This window comes from Clarias gariepinus, chromosome 7, assembly GCF_024256425.1.
Source record: "Clarias gariepinus isolate MV-2021 ecotype Netherlands chromosome 7, CGAR_prim_01v2, whole genome shotgun sequence".
Classification (NCBI taxonomy): Eukaryota; Metazoa; Chordata; class Actinopteri; order Siluriformes; family Clariidae; genus Clarias; species Clarias gariepinus.
The window spans coordinates 11,313,976-11,335,455 of NC_071106.1; the positions used below are offsets into that span (position 1 = coordinate 11,313,976).

At 37.6% G+C, this 21,480-nt stretch overlaps 3 protein-coding genes across 5 annotated transcripts; 2 read left to right on the forward strand and 1 right to left on the reverse strand.

The window, feature by feature from the left end:
- Positions 1 to 3,986: 3,986 nt before the first annotated feature.
- Positions 3,987 to 7,588, reverse strand: tsen34 (TSEN34 tRNA splicing endonuclease subunit). The gene is made up of 4 exons (XM_053500715.1): positions 6,941 to 7,588; positions 5,726 to 5,867; positions 4,477 to 4,758; positions 3,987 to 4,334 (listed from the first exon to the last, which is right to left on the reverse strand). Exons 1-4 carry the CDS (start codon positions 7,229 to 7,231, stop codon positions 4,123 to 4,125), a joined length of 927 nt encoding a protein of 308 aa, XP_053356690.1. The 5' UTR covers positions 7,232 to 7,588; the 3' UTR covers positions 3,987 to 4,122.
- Positions 7,589 to 9,507: 1,919 nt separating this feature from the next.
- On the forward strand, positions 9,508 to 15,854 carry zgc:77752 (uncharacterized protein LOC393862 homolog). 3 transcript variants are annotated; one of them, XM_053500825.1, is made up of 12 exons: positions 9,508 to 9,601; positions 9,922 to 10,101; positions 10,783 to 10,863; positions 11,414 to 11,532; positions 11,608 to 11,745; positions 11,880 to 12,442; positions 12,646 to 12,864; positions 13,364 to 13,480; positions 13,805 to 13,906; positions 15,115 to 15,192; positions 15,336 to 15,446; positions 15,709 to 15,854. In XM_053500825.1, the coding sequence occupies exons 1-12, from the start codon at positions 9,552 to 9,554 to the stop codon at positions 15,835 to 15,837; spliced, it is 1,887 nt and encodes a 628-aa protein (XP_053356800.1). In that variant the 5' UTR covers positions 9,508 to 9,551; the 3' UTR covers positions 15,838 to 15,854. The 3 variants fall into 3 exon arrangements, with proteins under 3 accessions (XP_053356800.1, XP_053356799.1, XP_053356801.1); XM_053500824.1 differs by having other exon boundaries at positions 11,414 to 11,745; XM_053500826.1 differs by having other exon boundaries at positions 11,414 to 11,745; positions 15,336 to 15,454; positions 15,709 to 15,852.
- A 989-nt stretch (positions 15,855 to 16,843) lies between these two features.
- LOC128528090 (outer dense fiber protein 3-B-like) lies at positions 16,844 to 20,776 on the forward strand. The gene is made up of 7 exons (XM_053500840.1): positions 16,844 to 16,880; positions 17,484 to 17,602; positions 19,216 to 19,419; positions 19,526 to 19,627; positions 19,717 to 19,838; positions 19,918 to 20,058; positions 20,280 to 20,776. Exons 2-7 carry the CDS (start codon positions 17,491 to 17,493, stop codon positions 20,370 to 20,372), a joined length of 774 nt encoding a protein of 257 aa, XP_053356815.1. The 5' UTR covers positions 16,844 to 16,880; positions 17,484 to 17,490; the 3' UTR covers positions 20,373 to 20,776.
- Positions 20,777 to 21,480: the final 704 nt, after the last annotated feature.

A 21,480-nucleotide genomic window follows, 5' to 3' on the forward strand; every position in this document is an offset into this window, starting at 1 on the left:
CCCGGAGGGAACCCACCAAGCACAGGGAGAACATGTAGACTCCACGTTTATGAACCCTCAACCCTGTAGATGCAAGGCCGTTTACAGTGCTAACCACTATGCCACCCCTGTCTATATAAAAATCAATAAAGCAAAAAAAAAAGGGTTTAAACTTTTGAACACCATATTTCATGTTTTATCTACAGTATGTAGTGAATAAAAATAATTCGGTTTATAACCACTACCTTTCCCACTTATGTATATAATGTTTATAAGAGCAATGTAAACAGATGGATGCAGTTTAATGATAAAGACTATGTTGAGTTTGTATAGTATTGTGAGTTTGTATTGTTGTTTGTATAAAGGAAGATCTTGAATGATCTATGTCAGTTAATAGAAAAAGTTATGCTGCTTTTGCATTATTTTTGAGAACAGTGGTAGTAGTAGTAGTAGCAGTAATAATAATAATAATAATAACAACAACAACAACAACAACAACAACCAAATCAACAGCAAAAAAGAAAATAAATAAGTTACCACCATTTTTCAAAAAGTAGGAATGCGTATCTGTGTATCTATATATATAGTAGTGTTCAAAATAATATCAGTCCAACATCAGTAAACAGATCAATAATTGTTTTTGGGAGAAATGATATTTCTTCATGGTAAATATTTTACTTGTAGGTGTAGTGGAGTAATAGAAAACAACAGACCCAACAGTCATGACTTGCATGCACCCGATTCTGTGTAATTAAATCATTAGTTGTGTAGCGAATAACAGGGCTCCCATAGAGAGAACAGTCAATGGATCACATTCCTGAACCCCCTCTCCCAACATGCATGGCACCATCCTGATAACCTTATCTGGTTTGCTATCTTAAGGGGGACGTCTGTAAAACTAAGAAACTTCACAAGGCCAGATGCTTTGAAGTAGACCCCGAAACTGAGGGTGTAAATCGGCGATCCGGTAAACAAAGAAGACAGTTTTACAGCTCCACCCCAAGCTGGGGAGGAAGAGGCCTCATCACACCTGGACAGTCTCTTGACCTCTGGAAGACATGCCTTTCCATGAACAAAGGCATACGGCATGGACACTATTTTAAACATCTTTAAAGTGTGCCAGTAGGGCAAAACGTATTTACATATATTTACTCAGGTCCTTTTATTCCTGTGTACATGTTTAATTAATCTGCATAACGTTCAAGGTGTAATCAGCATTTACAAACCTTTTTATTAGATACAGGAAGGAATGAGTGGGTAAGATATGTAATGTTTGGTGTCAATCTCAAGCTGGCTTTATTTCAAGAATGTTGGTGAACATGGGTAATTGGTAGCATGAACAGAGCTCATGCAAAATTACTTTTTATAAAGTATTAAAAACTCCAACCGGATGGGTCACACGTGACAGCCGAAACACCTGGCTAATTTATGAATGAAAGGAGGAACCACGTGAGGTGTGGCTAAGCCCTGCAATCACATCCGATTGGAGGAATCACCTGTGGGACGGACTGACCCCCAAGGGACAAAAACCCTCAGGAAGTCTACAGGAAAAGAAGAAGAGAAGATATCATCACAACTGCGACCTACAACATCTTCCAAGCAGCTCGGGCTTCCGCCCTTGCGGGCGCTGCGCCACCGCTGCTGGCGTCATCCGCTCTTCAAGAACTCTCAACGAGACTTCGTGCCAGAACTCCAAAGTCCCGCAACGAAGGAAACCTCAGGAGAAGTTCCAGAGCGCAGCCATCGGTAACCAGGCAACCAACGCCTCACCGAAGGGCTTTCCTGACTGACGTCATCTCTACAACAGCACACCAACCAATCAGCAACGCCGTGATTCCCTTCGCTGGAGGCGAACCAACGGATGAGAACGAAACATAACGCAAGTAAACAAACAATGCTGCATACCTTGCTGAAGTTGGTGCTCGTTTCATAACTAAACCGTAAGATTAAACCCAAGACTCTGCTCTTGTGACTTTCGTTGATCTAGTAACCAGTACTAGAATAACTTCATTCATTTTCACTTGCCAAATTGTTTGTGTGTATGTGTGTGTGTGTGTGTGTGTGCACGTGCGTTCAAGTAGTGTAGTTTCATGTATCGTAGATTAGTCAAATAAATTCTCGTTTCTTTATAAAGTACTGTTGTCTTGGTCATGTGTTTTAAAGTCTAAACATTTGCCCAGATCGTGTTACCTTGCTCATAAATTGCTAAATACTAGATTTTGTGTTATAGCTGTTGGCCATGTGATAACCAGAACTAGTAAGATACACTAAATTGTGCTAAACGCTGGACGGGTAGTCAATATAGTGTACGTTATAAATTTTGATTCAATTAATCAAATTAAACCGAATCGTTAAAGATTCGATACAACTCTGACCCAGAGCTAAAAATTACTTGTTAATGATGACGGATGCGTTGGCATTGTGTTCACATTAAAATGTCTATATTTATTGGTGGACAATGCAACCGTCATTCGTTGTCTTGATTATGTAAACCCTACGTATTAATGATGAAGAATGCCGGAAACTATTCATGGTCATTATTATGTTAAAACTCTACCTATACACAGTATTATGGTGGAGAATGCCGGCAGCTTTTCATTGTCATTATAACGTTAAAACGCTACAGTTGAAAAGGGGCATTCAAAATAATAGCAGTGTGGAGTTCAATTAGAGAGGTAAATTATTCTGTAAAAAAAAACAGGTTTCAAAAAAATTCAAGGATAAATGCAGAAAAGGTTGTCCTGTGCATTTCTTTATGAAAATAAAATGGTCATTCCAGACATTGTTTAGAAGAACAGCGTACTTTGATTTTAAAGTTAATTAGAGATGGAAAAACATACAAAGAAGTGCAGAAATTGATAGGCTACTCTGCTAAAATGATATCAAATGCTTTAAAATAGAGACCAAAACCAGAAAGCTATTAGCAAGACGCCCCCGCAAAGTCCCATTGTTGAAAAAAAGACATGTGCTAAAGAAGTTACAGTTCGCCAAAGAACACACTGACTGGCCTAAAGAGAAATGGCGCAATATTTTGTGAACTGATGAAAGCAAGATTGTCCTTTTTGGGTCTAGAGGCCACAGGCAGTTTGTCAGGCGACCCCCAAACACTAAATTCAAGCCACAGTACACTGTGAAGACAGTGAAGCATGGAGGCACGAGCATCATGATATGGGGATGCTTCTCGTACTATGGTGTGGGGCTTATTTATCACATTTCAGGGATCATGGATCAATTCAAGGACATCAGAATACTTAAAGAGGTCATGTAGCCTTATGCCGAAAAGGAAATGCCCTTGAAATGGGTGTTTCAACAAGACAACAACCCCAGACACACCAGTAAGCCAGCAGCATCTTGGTTCCAGACCAACAAGATTAACGTTATGAAGTGGCCAGCCCAATCCTTAGACCTTAATCCAATTGACATTAAAAATGCTGTTTCTGTAACATAAAATGCTGTTTCTTGAGCTGGAATACCTGTTCAAAGGTGCCAGAAGTTGGTTAACTCCATGCAGCACAGATGTGAAGCAGTTCTCAGAAACCATGGTTATACAACTAAATATTAATTTCACAAGAAAGATTAAACTTCAGGCATTTTTGTTTAAACTGTAAATTCATAACTTTATAAAGATGAATGATGACACTGCTATTTTTTTGAACAGACTAATTTGTTTTTTTTCACTTTCTGTAAACTAATAATCCATTTAGCACATTTTTCTTCATGTTCTGATTCAGAATAGAACCTGCAGGGTGTCCAATGCATTTGTGTGATTTAAATAAAAAGTTATTATATGGATATGGAGCTTTACTCACTTTTTTCAACACACTGCTATTTTTTTGAACACAACTGTATATAAAGTTATTCTATATCAACTAAGTACATGTGAAATGTGTTCCACATCCCCCAGAAGCAGGTACCAGTGGTGTTATCATGCATGCTGCTTTTTGGCTAAATCCCAGATATTGCTTTATGACTGCTTTATTGCTATACTGAAACACACTGAAAATAGGTGACAATGTAAAAATATTTTTTAATCTTTATTTTATATTAAATACTCATGCTTTCGAACTCAAGTCCATTCAAGTCCAGCAGCTTATTAAGTCCTAAAAAACAAGATCACTCGTCTGAGTCTAATCCCTTAGTGTGCTATACCATTCCACTCCACTGTAAAGATGAATACACCACCTCCTCTCCTATTTCCTCTCCGCTGTCCCTGGTATCCTGTGGTGAGCAAAGTATCACTGTTTTCTTTACATTGGATCCCAGCCTCGCTATAGCAAAAACGTCAAAAATCGGTAGCTTTTCATCCATCGCCAAGCATAGGGCAATGAAGTGAGCATGAAAGCGGAGTGGATCACCTAAAAGAACACAAGAATATCCATTACTTTACTAATTACCAAGTTAATTGTGTAATAGCAAGAAGCAGAATAGAATGTTCCTGACGTACTTTTAGAAGATTAAATAATCGAGTAGAAACATTTCCATTCATACTGATCTCACCTGGATACACCAGATAATCTCCCCCAAACTTCCCGGCTGCAGTTAGGTAGAAGCCTTTTCCCCTAAGATCCTTATAAACCCGGAATCTTGTCTCTGAGCGCTGGTCTCTAGGCAGTGGCCAATCGGCAGCCAGGAAAGCATGTTCCTCTGGACAGTGACTGAAGCCGGCACGAGCAGTGCAGAGTTGGACAGCCATGGCAGAACGAGGGAAAGAGAAACTCTTCTCCAGAGATTCAAGTCTCTTTCTTACTGCCTGCTCTGCTCCCTCATTACCTGTGTGATCTTAGTGACAAGACAAAAAAAAAAAAAAAACATTCAGTCTTCATGATAAATAGAACTTTTTAAATAATATTGGCATGATGGAACTTTTGATTTAACGGAACACTGAAAACTTTGTTACAGATAACTGGTAATACTATATGTTGTATAACAAATGCTTTAAAGCATCACCAAAACTCTTGAACTCGTCTCGTCTTATATATATATATATATATATATATATATATATATATATATATATATATATAATAAAAGATAAGATGAGTATACTATATAAAAACTGTCTATGTCAGCAGAACTCTGCATTTACTACTGCAATTAAAATCAGATATGATCATAAGCGTTAACAGCTCGTGTAGGCTAAAATGCATTTTGAAATAAAACAAGGAGCAGTCAAATTTTTTCTCAGTTTGTCGGAGCCACGATTGAACTGCCTGCTTCACATTTAAAACCCTGGCCTCTAAGGAACTCTATTTTAGGGCCCAAACATGTGGAAATGGCTTGGAGTGTGTCGGGACAGAACAGGGTATGTGGCAATAATTTGCACCATTCAAATGTTTATCTGCAGCTAAGAGTCCCATCATCATACTGTGCTTGAAATTTTTTTTGTAAATGTCAATCAATTTCATGCCTTCTTTCACGACAAATTTCATCACTTGACTTGAACGCCCCTCGTAATTTAATTATTTAGAGATGACAATTCATTTGCATTAATTAAGTGGTACACATGTTTTGCATATTTTTTAAAATATACTCCTATACTTTACAGAAAGGGCAAATATTTGGTGCAATTTTACATTATTTGAAAACTGTAATTATATTTATTTTAGGAAAGCTTTTTTTTGCCGGAAAGCTTTTTTTTTTTGCTTATTCCTGTAAATAAAAAAATTCAGACACACACTAGTCTTGGTTCAGAGTGAATGCATTGATATTATGTTTAGTATTTAATATACTGTGAAGCGTCAATCACCATTCTGTTTCTCATTCATTACTCTTTGCAGTACAGTCTTCTTGTCCTCCAGGGCGAGAGCACACTGCTCCTCATAACTCTGATCTAGTCTGGCTTTGTACAACTCAACTGCCTTCGAACGAACTTCTTCACTTTCAGGCAGCTGTGGAAATAAAAAAAAAAAAAAAGACAATGGAAAAAAATGGTTAATTATGGGTGCAAAGAATATATTAACATTATAGTTCTAACAAAGGTATAATACTGAAGCTTTGATTTCCCAACTTTAGGATTAAACAGGATACACTTAGGCATGATTAAGTGTATGTGCAATAGACCATGTCATCCCAGACATTTCTTAGACCATCCACCATGACCCTGACCAGAATAAAGCATTTACTGGAAATTAATGAATTAAATTTTATTACTGCTCTCGGGAAATAAAAGTTTTTGCTTCACAAAACAGCATCAGAGGTACGAAGATCTAACATATTGGTGCTACATTTCCAAATAACCTTCCAGCCTCGTGCCTATTGTTTCCTTAGAAAGTCTCCCGGCCCCCCTGCGACAATGTATGCAGGATAAAGGGGTATAGATGACGATATCAGCTAAACTTCTGTGTATTTATTGTCATGCACACATCTCACACTGTTGTGTATTGCAGATGATGTAGTTCTGTATTGCACTGTGGTCCTAGAGAAATGACATTTTGTTCCACTATGTGCAAGCTACACAGTGTAAAGGAAGAAACACAAACACATTTGACACACAAATTGTTTGTGCACTGTTTGTCACCATAAAATTGCTTTAATTGTGGGTGGCACGTAATGTGAATTAAAATCAAACACTTTGATGCTTCATTTCTCATCAGTATCCAGCTCTGGTTTAACTTTTAATTTTTTGGGGTACTTTGGTCCATCTTTGTGCCATTCGACACACCGGGCATTTGATACTCCACACCCTGGATATATATCTGTCGTTTCTGTGCCGATCAGGTTGCCAGATCGACACCCAATTGTCACGGGGGGGTTTGGAGACAATCCCAGTGCACGAGGCAGAGTCTATCCTGGACGTGGTGAAAATCCATCGCAGGGCACACACACTCACACATCCCTTCACACACACTATGGACCATTTGGGAACACCAGTTAGCCGAATCTGCATGTCTTTGGACTGTGGGAGGAAACCAGAATACCACCGAGCAAACACCTCGCTACACCATCTGGTTTTAATGGTTACCTCTTTATGTCGTATAGCAGTCGCCTTTCCAGTCTCCAGCAGCAGCCTGGCCTCCTCCTGCAGGATTTCAAGAGGTCTTCCCAGTCTGACGTTCTGCCTTGGCTTTCTCGCCAGAGACCCCACAAGAGTCCCGATCACCCCGGCCTCTTCTCTACACTTTCTAATATCGGCTGCCCTCCACAGCAAAGGCGTGGATCCGCAGAAGCTTATGTGAACAGTCTGATTCTCCTCATTCACACACTCACTGTGTTTATCAGACTGGATACTTGGTTCTGTTGCACTCCAGTCCATGGCAGCAACTCTAATTAAACTTGGGTATTTAAATATAACCAGCTTGGTCTACTGAGTGCATTCAGTGATTATTGATTAAAAGGAAAGTTGAATATATAATAATAATAATAATAATAATATCTGAGTGCCTATGCTTTGGATTGACCACATGGACAGCACGTGAGGGTGTTGTTTAGAAGTTTAACCATCAAACATTTAAGTCTGAAATTAAACCTACCTGAACACAAAACAGCTCGGGTGCATTTAATATGAATTTTATTACACTACATTTTATACTACCTTTTCTCTAACAACAAACTAAACCGATTAATTCATACTTTCTACCCAAGCCGACAGCAGTATTTTGTTTATTTCCGCGTTTCCGTCCATCACGTGATCCATTTTAACCAATGAGCGTGAACAAGAAATGCCCGCCATTGTATGTCAAAATAAAAGCGTGCGACGTTACTGCTTATTTTAATTTTAAATAAATAAATTAAATAACCAACATTATTAACCAAAATACACGGGAAACGAAAATGTGTACCATTGTGGAACCAAGACTGTGCACCATTCTCATTAAAATAAATTTAAGTTAAAATTCATACTCAGTCATACACAATACAACATAGAGTAAAATGCTTACACGACTGCTCGTGATCTTAAAATCTAAATGATCAATAAGAAATAAATTAGCTGCAGAGAAAAAATAGAACAAAATATAAAATATAGGCTATAAAAATATTTTAAAAGCCTAGCTGTACAGATAAATAAACTAAAATAAAATAAAAATACTAGATTAGGTCCAATGGAGAACTGAAGTAAGGAATAAGTCAAAAACATTCACATTTTGAATGTAAAACTTAACCTCATGGTGTCATAGGTAAGACCTATTAGCTCCTTGTGCTGAGGTTGCAGGGTGTTGCTGTAATCATACGGATTTTCTCTCAGTTTTCTGCTGTATTGCTTGTTGGCCGCAGTCAAATATGCACACACTATGGGTGCCAGAAAGTTCTTTGTATTGTCAGCAAAGAGTGTATTTAAAACCATAGGTCAGTTGCTCTGTGTCATGATCATGTCCCATACTTTAAAAAAAAAAGAAAAAAAAAGGCATCATTACGTATGTCATATTGAGACCTACAGACACAATAGAAACACATTAGGGCACATTATGCCCTCTGGACCTGTCTGATTCATCCTGGTGCCCCGCTTCTGGTGGGAGATCTTGTCACATGGATGCCCCGTGTGTCTCTTTGGGATGCGTCCGGTGTCTGGGGACGGGTTTCACTCTACCATGAAGACGATTCTGGCCTCAACTGATGTTGACAGCTGTTTCTCTGAGGATTTGACCTGGCTGCAGTTGCTCAATAGTTCAGGATTGGAATTTCCTACGAGTCTACCTGAGCCTCCAATACCTACCTGGATTCCATATTAACATCAATTAACATAAACTGTTATAGCTGAACTGCCTGCCACCTAACACACTGTATGAATGCAGAGCAATTCCTGCTCTCTGTTTCACCCGAATGAGAATGTGTTCCCTGTTGAGTCTGGTTCTTTGAATTTAATTGAATTAGCATGTTGCAGTTAGAACATGGGAAAACGCAAAATTTACTTTTTAGTCATTTTTAGCCCCTTGGGTGGTCTCCAGTATGTGTATACAAACAAAAAACACAAGGGAAAAAAATAATTCCCTACTTTTGTTGTCATTTTAACATTTTTGGATTAACCAGGGTTTAAACAAGCCAATTAGATTTTCCCCTAATTTGACCTCATATATGAATATTTCCTTCCCTGGCTTGTTGCTCAGGTCTGCTGTTCTCTGGAGAGAAGAACATTTACATAAATTAAATAAATTATCTGAGGGGAATTCAGGTGGAGCATTAACACAACAGGTGGAACTCTGAGACATGTTAAAGACATAGTCAAATGAATCATCATGCCATAAAGTCGCATGTTCTACCCACGCCTGCATGGATTTCCTCCCACCTCCCCAAAACATATTGTTAGATACAGTATATTTGCTGCTCATTTTCAAGTGGCTCATTTTAGGTATTTCGGTAAAATTCCAGACCACATAAATAGGAGTCTTTCTTCCCCAGGTTAAATCTTTAACACTACTAAAAATAATACTTATCCTGTTTATCACCATAAAGAAGTCATATACAGTATGGGAGTGGTCAGGGCATGTTATATAAACAGACATTTCCATGACTGGTGAACGTATGCCCACTAATGTGTTTATGACGGTTAATAAGGATTAAAGTGCTCTGAATGTAGGTCAGCCGTACGAGCATCTGCAGCATGGCCATGTGGGATTACTGTTACTTATTCCACATACATGTATCAACACTGTTCACATATCACTTGTGCAGATGGGGCCAAAGACAGGTAAGCTATTTAAGTGCTTATATGTTTTTTATTTTATTTTGTTTTATTTTTCAATTGACTTTGAATAAGATTTTTCCATTGTTTGAAACATCCACATTAAAGTAAACCTGTGTTAACCTGTGCTTAAAACAAATTCTTCTCAGCTTTTTATCCCTTGCCAATGCTAAAAAGTAGTTTTAACTGCATAGATGTAAGCGTACATCCAATTACTTTCAGGTTCCCACCAACATCTCTCACCTATGCATGTAGTTTACTTTGCTAACTAGCAGGATTTAATGCCTGTTCGCTTTCCCCATCCTCCTGCCACATCCTGTCACCAGTATGACCTCACAGATTCCAGTGCCAAAGCCTTCATATTCCCAGGTTAGGGAAACCCTGGTAAAGACTATTCCGCCAAAGGTAATCTGCTTGCTAGCCTGTGGGGGAAGAGACTGTCGCTATGAGGGGCCGCTGTGCTGGCGACCAAGTCAACAGGCCATTAAGGGGGTCTTCTCTAGCTGGTGAGGATCCTGTCTTAGAATGTTTGCAATATTATATGTAGTGGTGGACAAAAGTAATAAGACAACATATTTCATGTATTATAGTAAACAGGTGATGTCACTAATTAGCTCTAATCTGAGTGAAGAGTTACTCATTAGAATCAACTCCTTTAGTTAATGGACTAACAAATATGTGGCAGGACTAGGAGTTTATGAAGCCGAGGTGTCCTCCTCTGCACAGAAATGACTAAAAATTAGAAAGTATTTTTCTCAGGAAAATTAAGGTGACCTTTTGTGGAAAACGTCTGTACATGACCTTCAGAAAGCAATCAAGCCGGCATGAATTGAACAAATGACACCAGACTATTGCAGACCTGTTTTTGACTCTACGCGCAGCCAAATCCAGCATGTTTTAAAGAATAAAGGACTTCATACTAAATATTGATTTTTGTATAGCAATTTAGTTGAATGAAATAACTAATTATTCTTATTATCTTGACTGTCATTATTGAAAAAAATCATGAATGTCATTAAAACATAAAATGTTACTTTTGTCTCAATACTTTTGGCCACTACTGTATATGCATATGTATTACACAGTGTTTCATTTTCATAACATGTCATGTGTCATTTTTGATATATTAATAACTATCATTTTAATCATTTTAAAACATTTGTTCATTTGTTTGTTTATGTTTCAAGGGTGACTGATGATATCGTTGCCATGGCAAGACCTTCTACCAACCTCATTGAGACGTACAACATAATAGACCAGTTTAAAAAGTGAGTGTTTGAAATCATTTACTATAATAGGTTGGTCACAACTACAATATTGTTTTTGATATCGATACTCATGTTAATATTAGAATATTGAATAATAAAACAATAATACAACAAGAAAAAGGTAATGTCTTGCCATCAATCTGTGATCAATTGTACAGTAGAATGGATTACATAATAATGGATTTATATAATACCGTATGTATCTTTTTTTTTTGTATATGTTGATTATTTCTAAAACACTTAACTTATATAGTTTTGTGAATTTAATTCTTCACATGTTGTGGGTACAGTATGCAAATGAACTTTTGCAGAATTTGCTTCTCTGTGATTTCTTCAATGTGTTGTAATAAATATTGTCCTATAATTCAGTCTGTAATGAAAGTCCCTTTGAAATTGTCTTCAATTTTCAGTTTTGCGTGGCAATGAGTAAAAAAAAAATTGGATATTGAAAATAAAGGATTTAAAACCTGTCCAAAAATTGACATAAATACTTAATTAATGAAAACAGAATGACATATCTAAGTACACGAGTGTTTGTATGTGTCTGCAGGTTGAACATTAAGTCCATCATTAACATGCAGCTGCCAGGCGAGCACGCTCACTGCGGTCCTGATCTGGATCCTAACAGTGGCTTCACCTACTCCCCTCAGATCTTCATAGAGAATCAGAGTCAGTCTTTCATACACACGCTTTTTCCGATCATGTTTTATGTGCTCTACTTAATGCGATCTTCATCCTGTTCAGTTTACTTCTACAACTTTGGCATGGCCGATTTTGGCGTGTCGTCTCTGGAGGGGATTCTGAATGCAGTGAAGGTTTTGTCCTTCTCTGTGCAGGAGGGTAAAGTCGCTGTGCACTGTCACGCCGGACTAGGCAGAACAGGCAAGCGTTAAGATTACATATTAAGCTCCGACATGTCTATACGTGCCTTTTTAAATAAACATAAAATAATGCACAATTTAGTCTGTAGTGATCAGTGATTTGTTTAACTTCTAACATCCAGTGTAACATAACAGGAGTGCTGATTGCATGCTACTTGATCTACACATTAAGGATCAGTGCTAGCGAGGCTGTTCACTACGTACGGATAAAGAGGCCTTGCTCGATTCAGACCCGCGCCCAGATCAACCTGGTGTTTGAATTCGCGCTGCTCCTGGGCCCCCAGCTGGTGCAGTACCCGACGCTGAACATGCGGCATGGCGCTCCATTCAGTATGAAGCAGTATCTTCAACGCCAGGCCATACTCTTACATGGTGAAGAGGCCCGTTCCCTTGCACACACACCAAAGATCTTACATTTTCTCTGCAGCCTGCTGACAGCCCTCAGTCAGGGAACATCCAGTCCTCCAGAAATTCAGCAGGAACTAGGGAAAAAAGCAGCTGCTTGGGTTCTTCAGCAGGCTGTTAGGAATGTGTTGGTACTGCATAGGTATTTGCCTGTCCTGGTGGATGGGGAAGACTCTTGTCAGTCTGTCTCGTCTTGGGACGAGCCTTTCGGATTTTTAGAAAGGAAGAGGGAAATGCTTTTGAACAAGCGCAGTTACAGTGAATCAGACCTCAGCAAAATTTCTTTGTTAAAGGTGAGGATGAATTATAGCTCACTATAGCCCAAGCAGCATTGTTTAACTTTAAGATGCTTTGGTAAAGCTGAGAAAATTAAGATGCATGAGAAACAGACGATTACACTCGCATATTAGTACAAACCATGTATTATTATAAATAAATCATAAATCAGTATTGTTTTCAGTTTTACAGATTTTCTTAAACTCTCTCTTTTTTCTAGGACATAAAATGTATTCACAGTTCCATACTGTTTGGGAATGGTGGTAAAGTCAGTAATGGAATTTTGAATCATGTAAATGAGTATGAGAACTGTGCACCGGACAGACAGACACACAATTCATCCTCAAATCATCACCTGATTAAGCCCAATGCTGCAAAAAGGGCAAAGTGCACGATGCAACCGTATCAGGGATTCCCAAAATTCAGCTCCAGTATAGAGGTAAGATAATTTTGTATGTATTTCTTGACTAGCATTCATTTATGGAAAAAGACTAATTTCTAACAGCGGTATAAAAAAAGTGGCTTTCTATTAGTTAATTTGATGTGCAGAATAACAGAACAGAGTTTCAAAGTAAAAAACTTCCATTATGTCTCTATATAAACCCCCGTCTTACTTATGCACTTATCCCAGCGTTTAACTAGTGCTTGGAGAAGGTTTTCTCAGAGCCACGATCGGACTGCTTGCTTCACGACTGAAATCCTGGCCCCCCAGGAACTCCTTTAATTGCCCAATCATGTGCGAATGATGCGTAGCAGTATGAGGTCGTGCATTGTCCTGAAAATATCTTAATGGCTCCAGTGTTCTGAGAAAATTTAAGAGAGTTTTTACTCTCATAATTGTGTTCTGTTATTCTACACAATCAGAGGTCCCAGTTTGACTTGAACGTTCCTTGTACAATGCATTTTTAAAAACTTACGTTTTGTTTTTATGGGCAAAGCTCCGTAAAAATAACACATGTGCAAAAACATCAATTACATCGAGAGCTGTTGCTAAAGCAATGTCACAAAAGGAACCTGCAGGCAGCAAAATCCTGCAAAAAGCCACACTATTACAGGTTAGACAACCTTACTGAAAAAGTATTTTCCAAAAAAGCAATGTACTCTACATATATAGTGCTTTCAGTAGCGTTTTTGTTCCAATGAATATGCATGTAATAAATTTCCTGCAAAAAAAAGTTACGTAAATATTTTTGAATTTTGAACTTTCCTCACTTGTATTTTTGTATTATGTCTCATTACAATATGCTAATACATATTTTATTTACATTTCTAGGCCATTTAAGGCAATTGATTTTGCGTTAAATTTTAATTCACAGCATATCAAAGTGAGGATGTATAATATGCACTGAATATATCTACACTCTTTACAATCCCTACAGGAGGAGTTGAACGTCAGTGCTTATGGATGGGCCACACTGGCCATAGAGACGAACCCAAAAGTTCTAAGTGCTCTGATGTGGATCTGGTTAGACAAACTCAAGGTCAGGAACAAGTAAAACTAGTGATGCATCTCATTAGAACACAAACCTTACCTGCACTGTCTTACTACTAAAGCTGAAATAAGGAATAAAGCATGACAAAGTGTGCTATGATGAAAAAATAAATACATTATGGGGTCGTGTGACATGGCTGAACACAATATCATATCCCAAGTGTTTTATTCCTCTTATACCACAATGATTGCAATCATTACTCTCACCCATCATCTATACCGCTTTATCCTGTTTACAGGGTCTCATATTACCCTAATCTGCATGTCTTTGAACTGTGGGAGGCAACCAGAGTACCTGGGGAAACCCACAAAAAGAACATGCAAACTCCATGCACACAGACCGGAGGCGGGAATAGAACCAAGGCCATGGATGTGCAAGGAGACATTACACATTTGTTTTATTAGATAATGCCTTAAACACTGTATAATATAGAGTGAATAGTTATATTTATATTTAAAGTTAATGAACATGTGTTAGTTCCTGTTCAAAAAGTTCAAAGACTCCTTCAAAAAGTGTTAAACATCTCCTTAAAGAAAGGTTCACCATATAAAGTACTATGTACGAAGGGGCATTGACGTCAAACAGGACTTTTGATTGTGCAGAATAACAGAACACAGTAAAAAACAATATTTCTCTATATAATCCGCTCCTATACTAATGCATTTAACCCAGTGTTTCACTAGCACTTGATTACCATCCAGAAAGATTACTCAGTATACTGGAACCATGATCGGACTCCCAGCTTCACATCATTGTCACCGCTAAAACTCTGGCCACCCAGGAACTTTTGAATTGCTCTTTGCTTTAATGGAAAGAAAAAAAAACAGCCTGGTTTCATCATCAAAGGTGTGCAGTTTTTTTTTCTGGACAATACATGACATTATACTACCCAGTGCACCACTTGCACATTACAGGAACTCACTGGGAGCTATTGCCACATCGGTTATACTCCGGGATTATATATAGAGGGAAATTAGTAGAAGGTAGTTTTTACTCTCGTGACTGTGTTCTGCTTTTCTGCACAAAAGTCCTGGTTTAAAATGAGCACAATTTGTAGACGATTTTTCTTTGTTAAATAACATTCATTCATTCATTATTAGCCATACTGTACATGTATGTAAAGCATGTGTAATGCAATTCCCTATGACTAAGCTTTTTTAATCAGTTTTATAATGTAGTCCTATGTGTTTGAACAGGATCCGGTCCTAAGTGCAGACGATATAAAAAAACTGACAAATGCTTCAGGTCAAAACCCACTAAAAATGCTCCACAAGGTAACCTCATTAATACAAAAACACACTGATTTAACACATTTATTAAAACTTTAATGGCAAATGTATGGTTCTCTATTGATAAGTGCTCTCTCTCTCTTTGTCTGTATGTATGCATTTGTATGATGTATGCATGCACACTTTAGTCTCAGCGTAGCACTCTGTGTTGTTTGCTGAGCTGTGTAGCTCAGGTGACGTCTCAATGTCCACACCTTGAGAACCCGGTCCTGCAGAGGCTTGTCAAGGCACTGACCAGGGTAACAGTGTATGTGTGTATGTGTGTGTGTTAATACATCTGTATTTTTGTATATGTAATCTTATCTCATTTGGTATTGTGAGTTAGGGTCATTTGTGTCTGAATGCATTTTATTCATTCAGACATGTATATGTGGTGTTCATTTGAACCGATGAACAGATAGTAAAGAAAATAATGACGAGAATGCTAAAAAATACCAATGTGAGTTTATTGTTAATATATTGTTTTATTCATACTGTCTGTTTTTTTTTTTTTCGAATTAGTACCTTCCTGAAGAAACTGAAAGCTATAACACATTGCTGAAAGTGTTTGAGAACAAAGTAAGAGATTTGCAGTGTCGCTCACCTTTCCACACAGCCACACGGACGTCAGCAATCGAGAAGGGAACTTAAAAGTGTTATTATGGATCAAAAATACATAAATAAATAAATACAATAAAATACAGTGTATTTTTTCCCAGTAAACTGTGAATTGATTAAAAGAAAATGACCAAATGTATGTGATGTTCAACAAGCAATTCCTGTATATTTTAGCACAATTTTTGATTATATAGTGAATATGCAAGGTAGTCAGATATGAAAATGTCTTTCAGGTCATGCAGTTGATGGGTGATTGTATTATATTAGCTGTGTAATGATCACTATCATTAATTAGAATTTCATTAGAATCAGATTTATATAAATCTGAAAATGACAGCAGTTACTCATTTATGAAATAATGAAATAGGCTTTAATTATGTTAAATACATTAGAATTTATAGATATTAGTTTAAAAAAACAGGTAATGTAATTTGTGAGCAAGTAAGTAAGCAAGCAAGTAAGTAATTAAGTAAGTATGCAAGCAAGCGAGTAAGTAAGTATGTAAGCAAGTAAGGAAGGAAAATAAGTAAGCAAGTAAGTACGTATGTAAGCAAGTACGTAGCTAGTATGTAAGTAAGCAAGTAAGCAAGTCAGTGAGGAAATAAGAAAGGAAAAAGAGTAAGTAAGCAAGTATGAATGCAAGTAAGTATGTAAGCAAATAAGTAGGTAAGTATGTAAATAAATAAGCAAGCAAGTAAGTATGTAAGCAAGTGAGTAAGTAAGCAAGGAAATAAGTATGTAGGTACGTAAGTAAGTAAACAAGTAAGTATGAAAGTATGTAAGTAAGTAAATGAGTAAGTAAGTAAGTAGGTACGTAAGTAAAATAGACTTGATTTTTTTAAATCATATTTTAAACAGGGGTTGACCACAGCTGTGTATTATATACTTCAGTTCCTATGAAACATAATGAATAGCATTTAATAATTGACCATGCTGGTAAGGACGATGTCTTTGCGGTATGTCTCGATGGTGACGCGTTGCTATAGTGACAGCGAAGTAAACACATGAAGAATCTCAGCCGTTTAAATGTGCTCTGCGCCGCACGTGCGCACCAGCGTCGTCTGCGCGAGCTTCAGGTGCGATATTTTAAACCTCACAATTCCTCTCTCACTTTCTCCTCCTTTAACCGTCACTTTTCTCTGTATCTTATTGAAAAGAAGGCAAGTACGTCATTAGTTTTTATTCGGTTTTTCCAAGGTCTCTGATTTAACCCGGGTGTCGAGAAAAACATTAAAAATGTAGTCATTAAACACACACGGCTTAATCTGTGAGCATGAGTCTAAATTTAATACAATAACTTGTGTTACAGGGTTGTTTGTGTTTAGAAGTATGATTGAAAGACATTTCGATGAAATTATAGTTCAGATATAATATAACTTGCATTGCAGTTCCATTTTACTAATTAAATGAGACTAATTAAAGTCATTAATAACAGGTATTATTATTATTATTATTATTATTATTATTATTATTTCTTCTTTGTGCGTTTGCACTTTTTGTTGCTATGACAACGTGGCATTCATGAGCTCCTTAACATTGCTTGTCTTTGTAATCTAGTCGAAATGAACTGAATAATATTCACCTTCACCTTTCTTCTGCACCCAGGATGAGTTCATGTTCTTTTTCAGTTTTAAACAGACAGGATTTATTATTCAGTCTGATTTGTTAATCCTTTACAGAGCAGCTATGGAAAGTCCTGATGTGTGGGTTGGTTCCTGGAGGCCTCACAGACGGAGGGGTCCTATTGCTGCGCTGTATAGTGGCCCCGGGCCCAAGTATGCCCTCCCAGGGGCTACAGGTAAATGTGGAAAAATAAAAAATAAAGGTCTCCTGGAGTCACACGTTCTCAGAAAAAAAAGGATTCTTCAACTGTTTTGCAGCTTTTGCACCATTTAGTATATGAGTGAAAGCCAAATGAAAACCTTAAATGTGGGAAATAAATTAAACAAACAGTACATTCTTTTTTTTTTTGTTTAATTGCAAAAATAAAAATATTCAAGGAACATTTAAGTCAAACTGGGACTTTTGATTCTACAGAATAACAGAATAGGCGGCATGGTGGTGTAGTGGTTAGCACTGTCCCCTTGCACCTCCAGGGTCCGGGGTTCGATTCCTGGCCAGGCTTGTACAGGTCTCTGTGTGCATAGAGTTTGCCTGTACTCTCCGTGCTTGGTGGGTTTCCTCCGGGTACTTCGGTTTTCTCCTACAGTTCAAAGAAGTGCAGATTAGGCGAAATTGGCATTCCCAAATTGCCCGTAATGTGTGAGTGAGTATGTGTGTGTTCCCCGCGATGGATTGGCACCCTGTCCAGGATGTAACCTGCCTTGTGCCCTAAGCCTCCTGGGATAGGCTCCAGGTCCCCACCACCCTGAAATAAAGGATAAAGCGGTATAGAAGATGAGTGAGTGAGAATAACAGAATACAGTTATAAAAAAAAAAAACCTACCTTAATGTCTATATAATCTCCTGCTAAATTAATTATCCCAGTGTTTCACTAGTGCTCGAATACCACCAAGGTAGAAAGTTTTCACAGTGCAGTATGATCATAAGCAATGACAGCTCTTGTGAACTAAGAGCTATTTTAAAGTAAAACAAGTTATAAAGTTTTTTTAGTTTGTTGAAGCCATGCTTAGCCATGGAATTCTTTTGATGGCCCAAACATGTGGAAACGGCATGGAGTGAAGTCAAGACTAAATGTGAAATAACTTCCAGTCGAGTTCCTGTAATGCAAGTGGTTTTGTTGAATGATTGTGTGTACAGTTCCCAAAGAGAGATATGTCTCTCCAGCAAGTTGGTGACAAGATAAAGATTTTCAAGAATCAAGTGTTTCACTCACTGGATGTTCTCGGGAATAACTACAGTGGGCTTCGAGCCATCTCAGCTGAGATCATCATTCATGGACATATGGAATCTTTTAAAACGTTTGCACCCTTCCTTGCTGTGGCTAAGTGTCTCATTACCATACTGTGCTTGAAGTCTTCCTGTAAAAATGTCCATCAGTTTTACGTCTTTATTTACCTAAAATTCCTGGTTTGACTTAAATGCCCCTTGTACTTCAGGTGCATTATCAGCAATTAACTTAAATGACCCCTGTTTTTAAAAAATGCAAAAATGTTTTTATTTGACTCAGCCTTGTATACTTTACCAGGAAATGTGCATAGACCTTCAAAACATAATCCAGTAGATTTGCTCAGTTGAGTGATACAACTACTGTATGCAGATGGTTTAGGGTCTTGGTCAAGAACCTAACCATGACAGCTTCTTCTTCCTCTTCCTCTTCTTCTTCGTATAATTTTTACATACTAAAGGTATAAAGTACAGTGACAGTAAATGCTACAGATTAAGTACCATTTTTCGGAGTATATAGTGATTGTTACAAGTTTTTTTCCGTGTGTGCTTGTTGCTGATCAGGTATAGATGGGCATGACCCACGGAAATTGAAAGCTCCTGCTTATAGCTTTGGAATACGGCATCGGCAGTTAAGAGAGAGCTGCTCGCCCGGACCTGGATACCTTGTACCCTCAAATATCACCAGAATTGGATGTGCTGGCAACCCTGTTTATTCGCTATACAGTCGACCCAAAGATCCTCAGCTCTTCCAGACCCCAGGACCAGGTTACATACAATATAGGACATACGATATAGGACACCTACATAAAATGTAGTGTAGTTTATAGAAAAGTCTCGAAGAATCCCGAAATTTTGGTTTTACATTTTGCAGGTACTTATCGCCCTGAGGAAGCGGTGAAGACAACTTTATCCTCTGCCCCTGCATACTCGCTGTCTGCTAGGACCAAATTGTTCCGCAAAGATCAAACACCAGGTAGGTTTTGAGCTACATCTTAGAATAAGATAGGAGGTGCAGTTTCTTATCCCTCCATATACACTGATTCAGTTTTTTCCTGATCCCAGGGCCTGCTGCGTACATGCTTCCTCCAGTGCTGGGACCAGTATCAGTGGGTAAAAAATCTGCTCCGAATATCTCTCTAAGTGGCCGCAGCAAAATAGGCAGCTTTCATGAGGACTTGAGAAAAGTAAGGATCACATAAAAATCACATTTAAAAAGAAAAATGCTGGAGGTCTACAGTATTACATTTAAAAAAATGTTTTTAGACTCCAGGTCCTGGGACGTATAGGGTTGTGGATCCAAACATTTACAGATCAAAAACCCCACAGTATAGCATTATTGGTCGCAACAGCTTGCCTGGTGATACAAGCCAGAAGCCAGGGCCTGGAACTCATTATCCAGAACAGGTAGGCTCCAGATTTATTATTAATCCAGATTGTATTAACATAATTACAAAGGCAACTCATGAATGGTGTGCCCAAAACTAATCTTAACTTCAGTCACTTTTTATTTTATTACATTCCAATTCAGTTTTCATTACAAATAAGTAGCTTAATAAACACTAATCACAAATGATCTTTATAATCTGCTGAATATGATGTACATATGTGTATATTTACTTTTGCAGGTGACTTTTACAAGATCCAAAGCTCCCAGCTTCTCTTTTGGTATTCGTCACTCTGAGTACATTGCACCGCTGATTTCGGACATCAATGAATAACTACCATCTCTATTCCTATCTAGTAAAATGACTATTAAGCAGCAGAGACTTACTTAGTAACTCTGCAACACTTTGAATAAACTGTTAGACCCTCTACAGGTTAGTCAGCATGCCACTTTACCATCTATCTTATATAATGGTCAGCTTAGTTTTCTGACACGGGGTCTAGCTTGCAGCTAAATCTAATAATTTGCATCTTTCTAAACAAAACTGACAGCATGGTCCAGTTTTCTTAAATACAGTATGGTCAGAAATGTAGCTAGTGCAAACAGTACTGGTCAGTGACATTGCTATATATTGTCTCTTTGTTTCTTATTTTGTTTTTTAAACTAAGTGGCTTGTAAGTAGTTAAATTACAATCTATGTAAGTGGAGTAGCAGGTTATTCATCATTTGATTTTCTAATTATATTCTTTATGTATCTAAAATGAAATGTTTCTATTTGAATTCCTGTTTTCTTTTTGTGTGTGAATGAAATATAATTGACTCTGATTTCTTGACTGCTAATAATACAATGTACTGGAAGAATAAAAAGACAAGAAAACCATTATTTCTTGATTCTCTCAAATGAAAGCAATTGGTTATGTGCCTTGGGTTGTCATTAATTGTATGTAGTGTGTTTAGATCAATTTTAAAATACAGTGAATGGCAATTTACACATTTTTATTTAAAGTTGCAGGTAGATTTACTCCCATGTGATTTTAATGAGAGTAATGTCCTTGGCAGGTGATTGAACACAGATTATACAGTAGAATGTTAATGGCTCCCTCTTGTGGAGAAAGTTCAAAAAGAGGGCCAGTGGTGTGTATGGAAACAGCTGTGCGTGATTTGTGTGTAAATGGTTAATGTAATATCAGTTGCCTCTGATTGTGACTGTGTGTGTGTCTAGATGATCTGAATATTTTGATGTATTAATTGGTTATCACATGGCACAAATCATTCTGCCACCCTTAAAGAAAAATCTAAGGGTAAAACATTAATAACTGAAATAGCAGAAAATTAGTTTGTATAGGGTAATGTGTATTCCTTTGGGGAATCTAAGAATTAAAGAAACTTATTCCAAGAGAAATACCCAATGTTCAAGCTCTCAGTGTGGTGATTTTAATATG

Bases quoted from the DNA above. Each gene is read 5' to 3' on its own strand.
- LOC128528090 (XM_053500840.1), top strand. From the start codon at position 17,491: ATGGAAAGTCCTGATGTGTGGGTTGGTTCCTGGAGGCCTCACAGACGG. The intron at 19,420-19,525 runs GTTACATACAAT...TACATTTTGCAG, and splicing joins CTTCCAGACCCCAGGACCAG to GTACTTATCGCCCTGAGGAA. The intron at 19,839-19,917 runs GTAAGGATCACA...AAATGTTTTTAG, and splicing joins TTCATGAGGACTTGAGAAAA to ACTCCAGGTCCTGGGACGTA.
- tsen34 (XM_053500715.1), bottom strand. From the start codon at position 7,231: ATGGACTGGAGTGCAACAGAACCAAGTATCCAGTCTGATAAACACAGT. The intron at 5,868-6,940 runs GTAACCATTAAA...TTATTTCCACAG, and splicing joins CTGCTATACGACATAAAGAG to CTGCCTGAAAGTGAAGAAGT. The intron at 4,335-4,476 runs GTGAGATCAGTA...GTGTTCTTTTAG, and splicing joins AGATTATCTGGTGTATCCAG to GTGATCCACTCCGCTTTCAT.
- zgc:77752 (XM_053500824.1), top strand. From the start codon at position 9,552: ATGTATCAACACTGTTCACATATCACTTGTGCAGATGGGGCCAAAGAC. The intron at 13,907-15,114 runs GTCAGGAACAAG...GTGTTTGAACAG, and splicing joins TCTGGTTAGACAAACTCAAG to GATCCGGTCCTAAGTGCAGA. The intron at 15,193-15,335 runs GTAACCTCATTA...TGCACACTTTAG, and splicing joins CACTAAAAATGCTCCACAAG to TCTCAGCGTAGCACTCTGTG.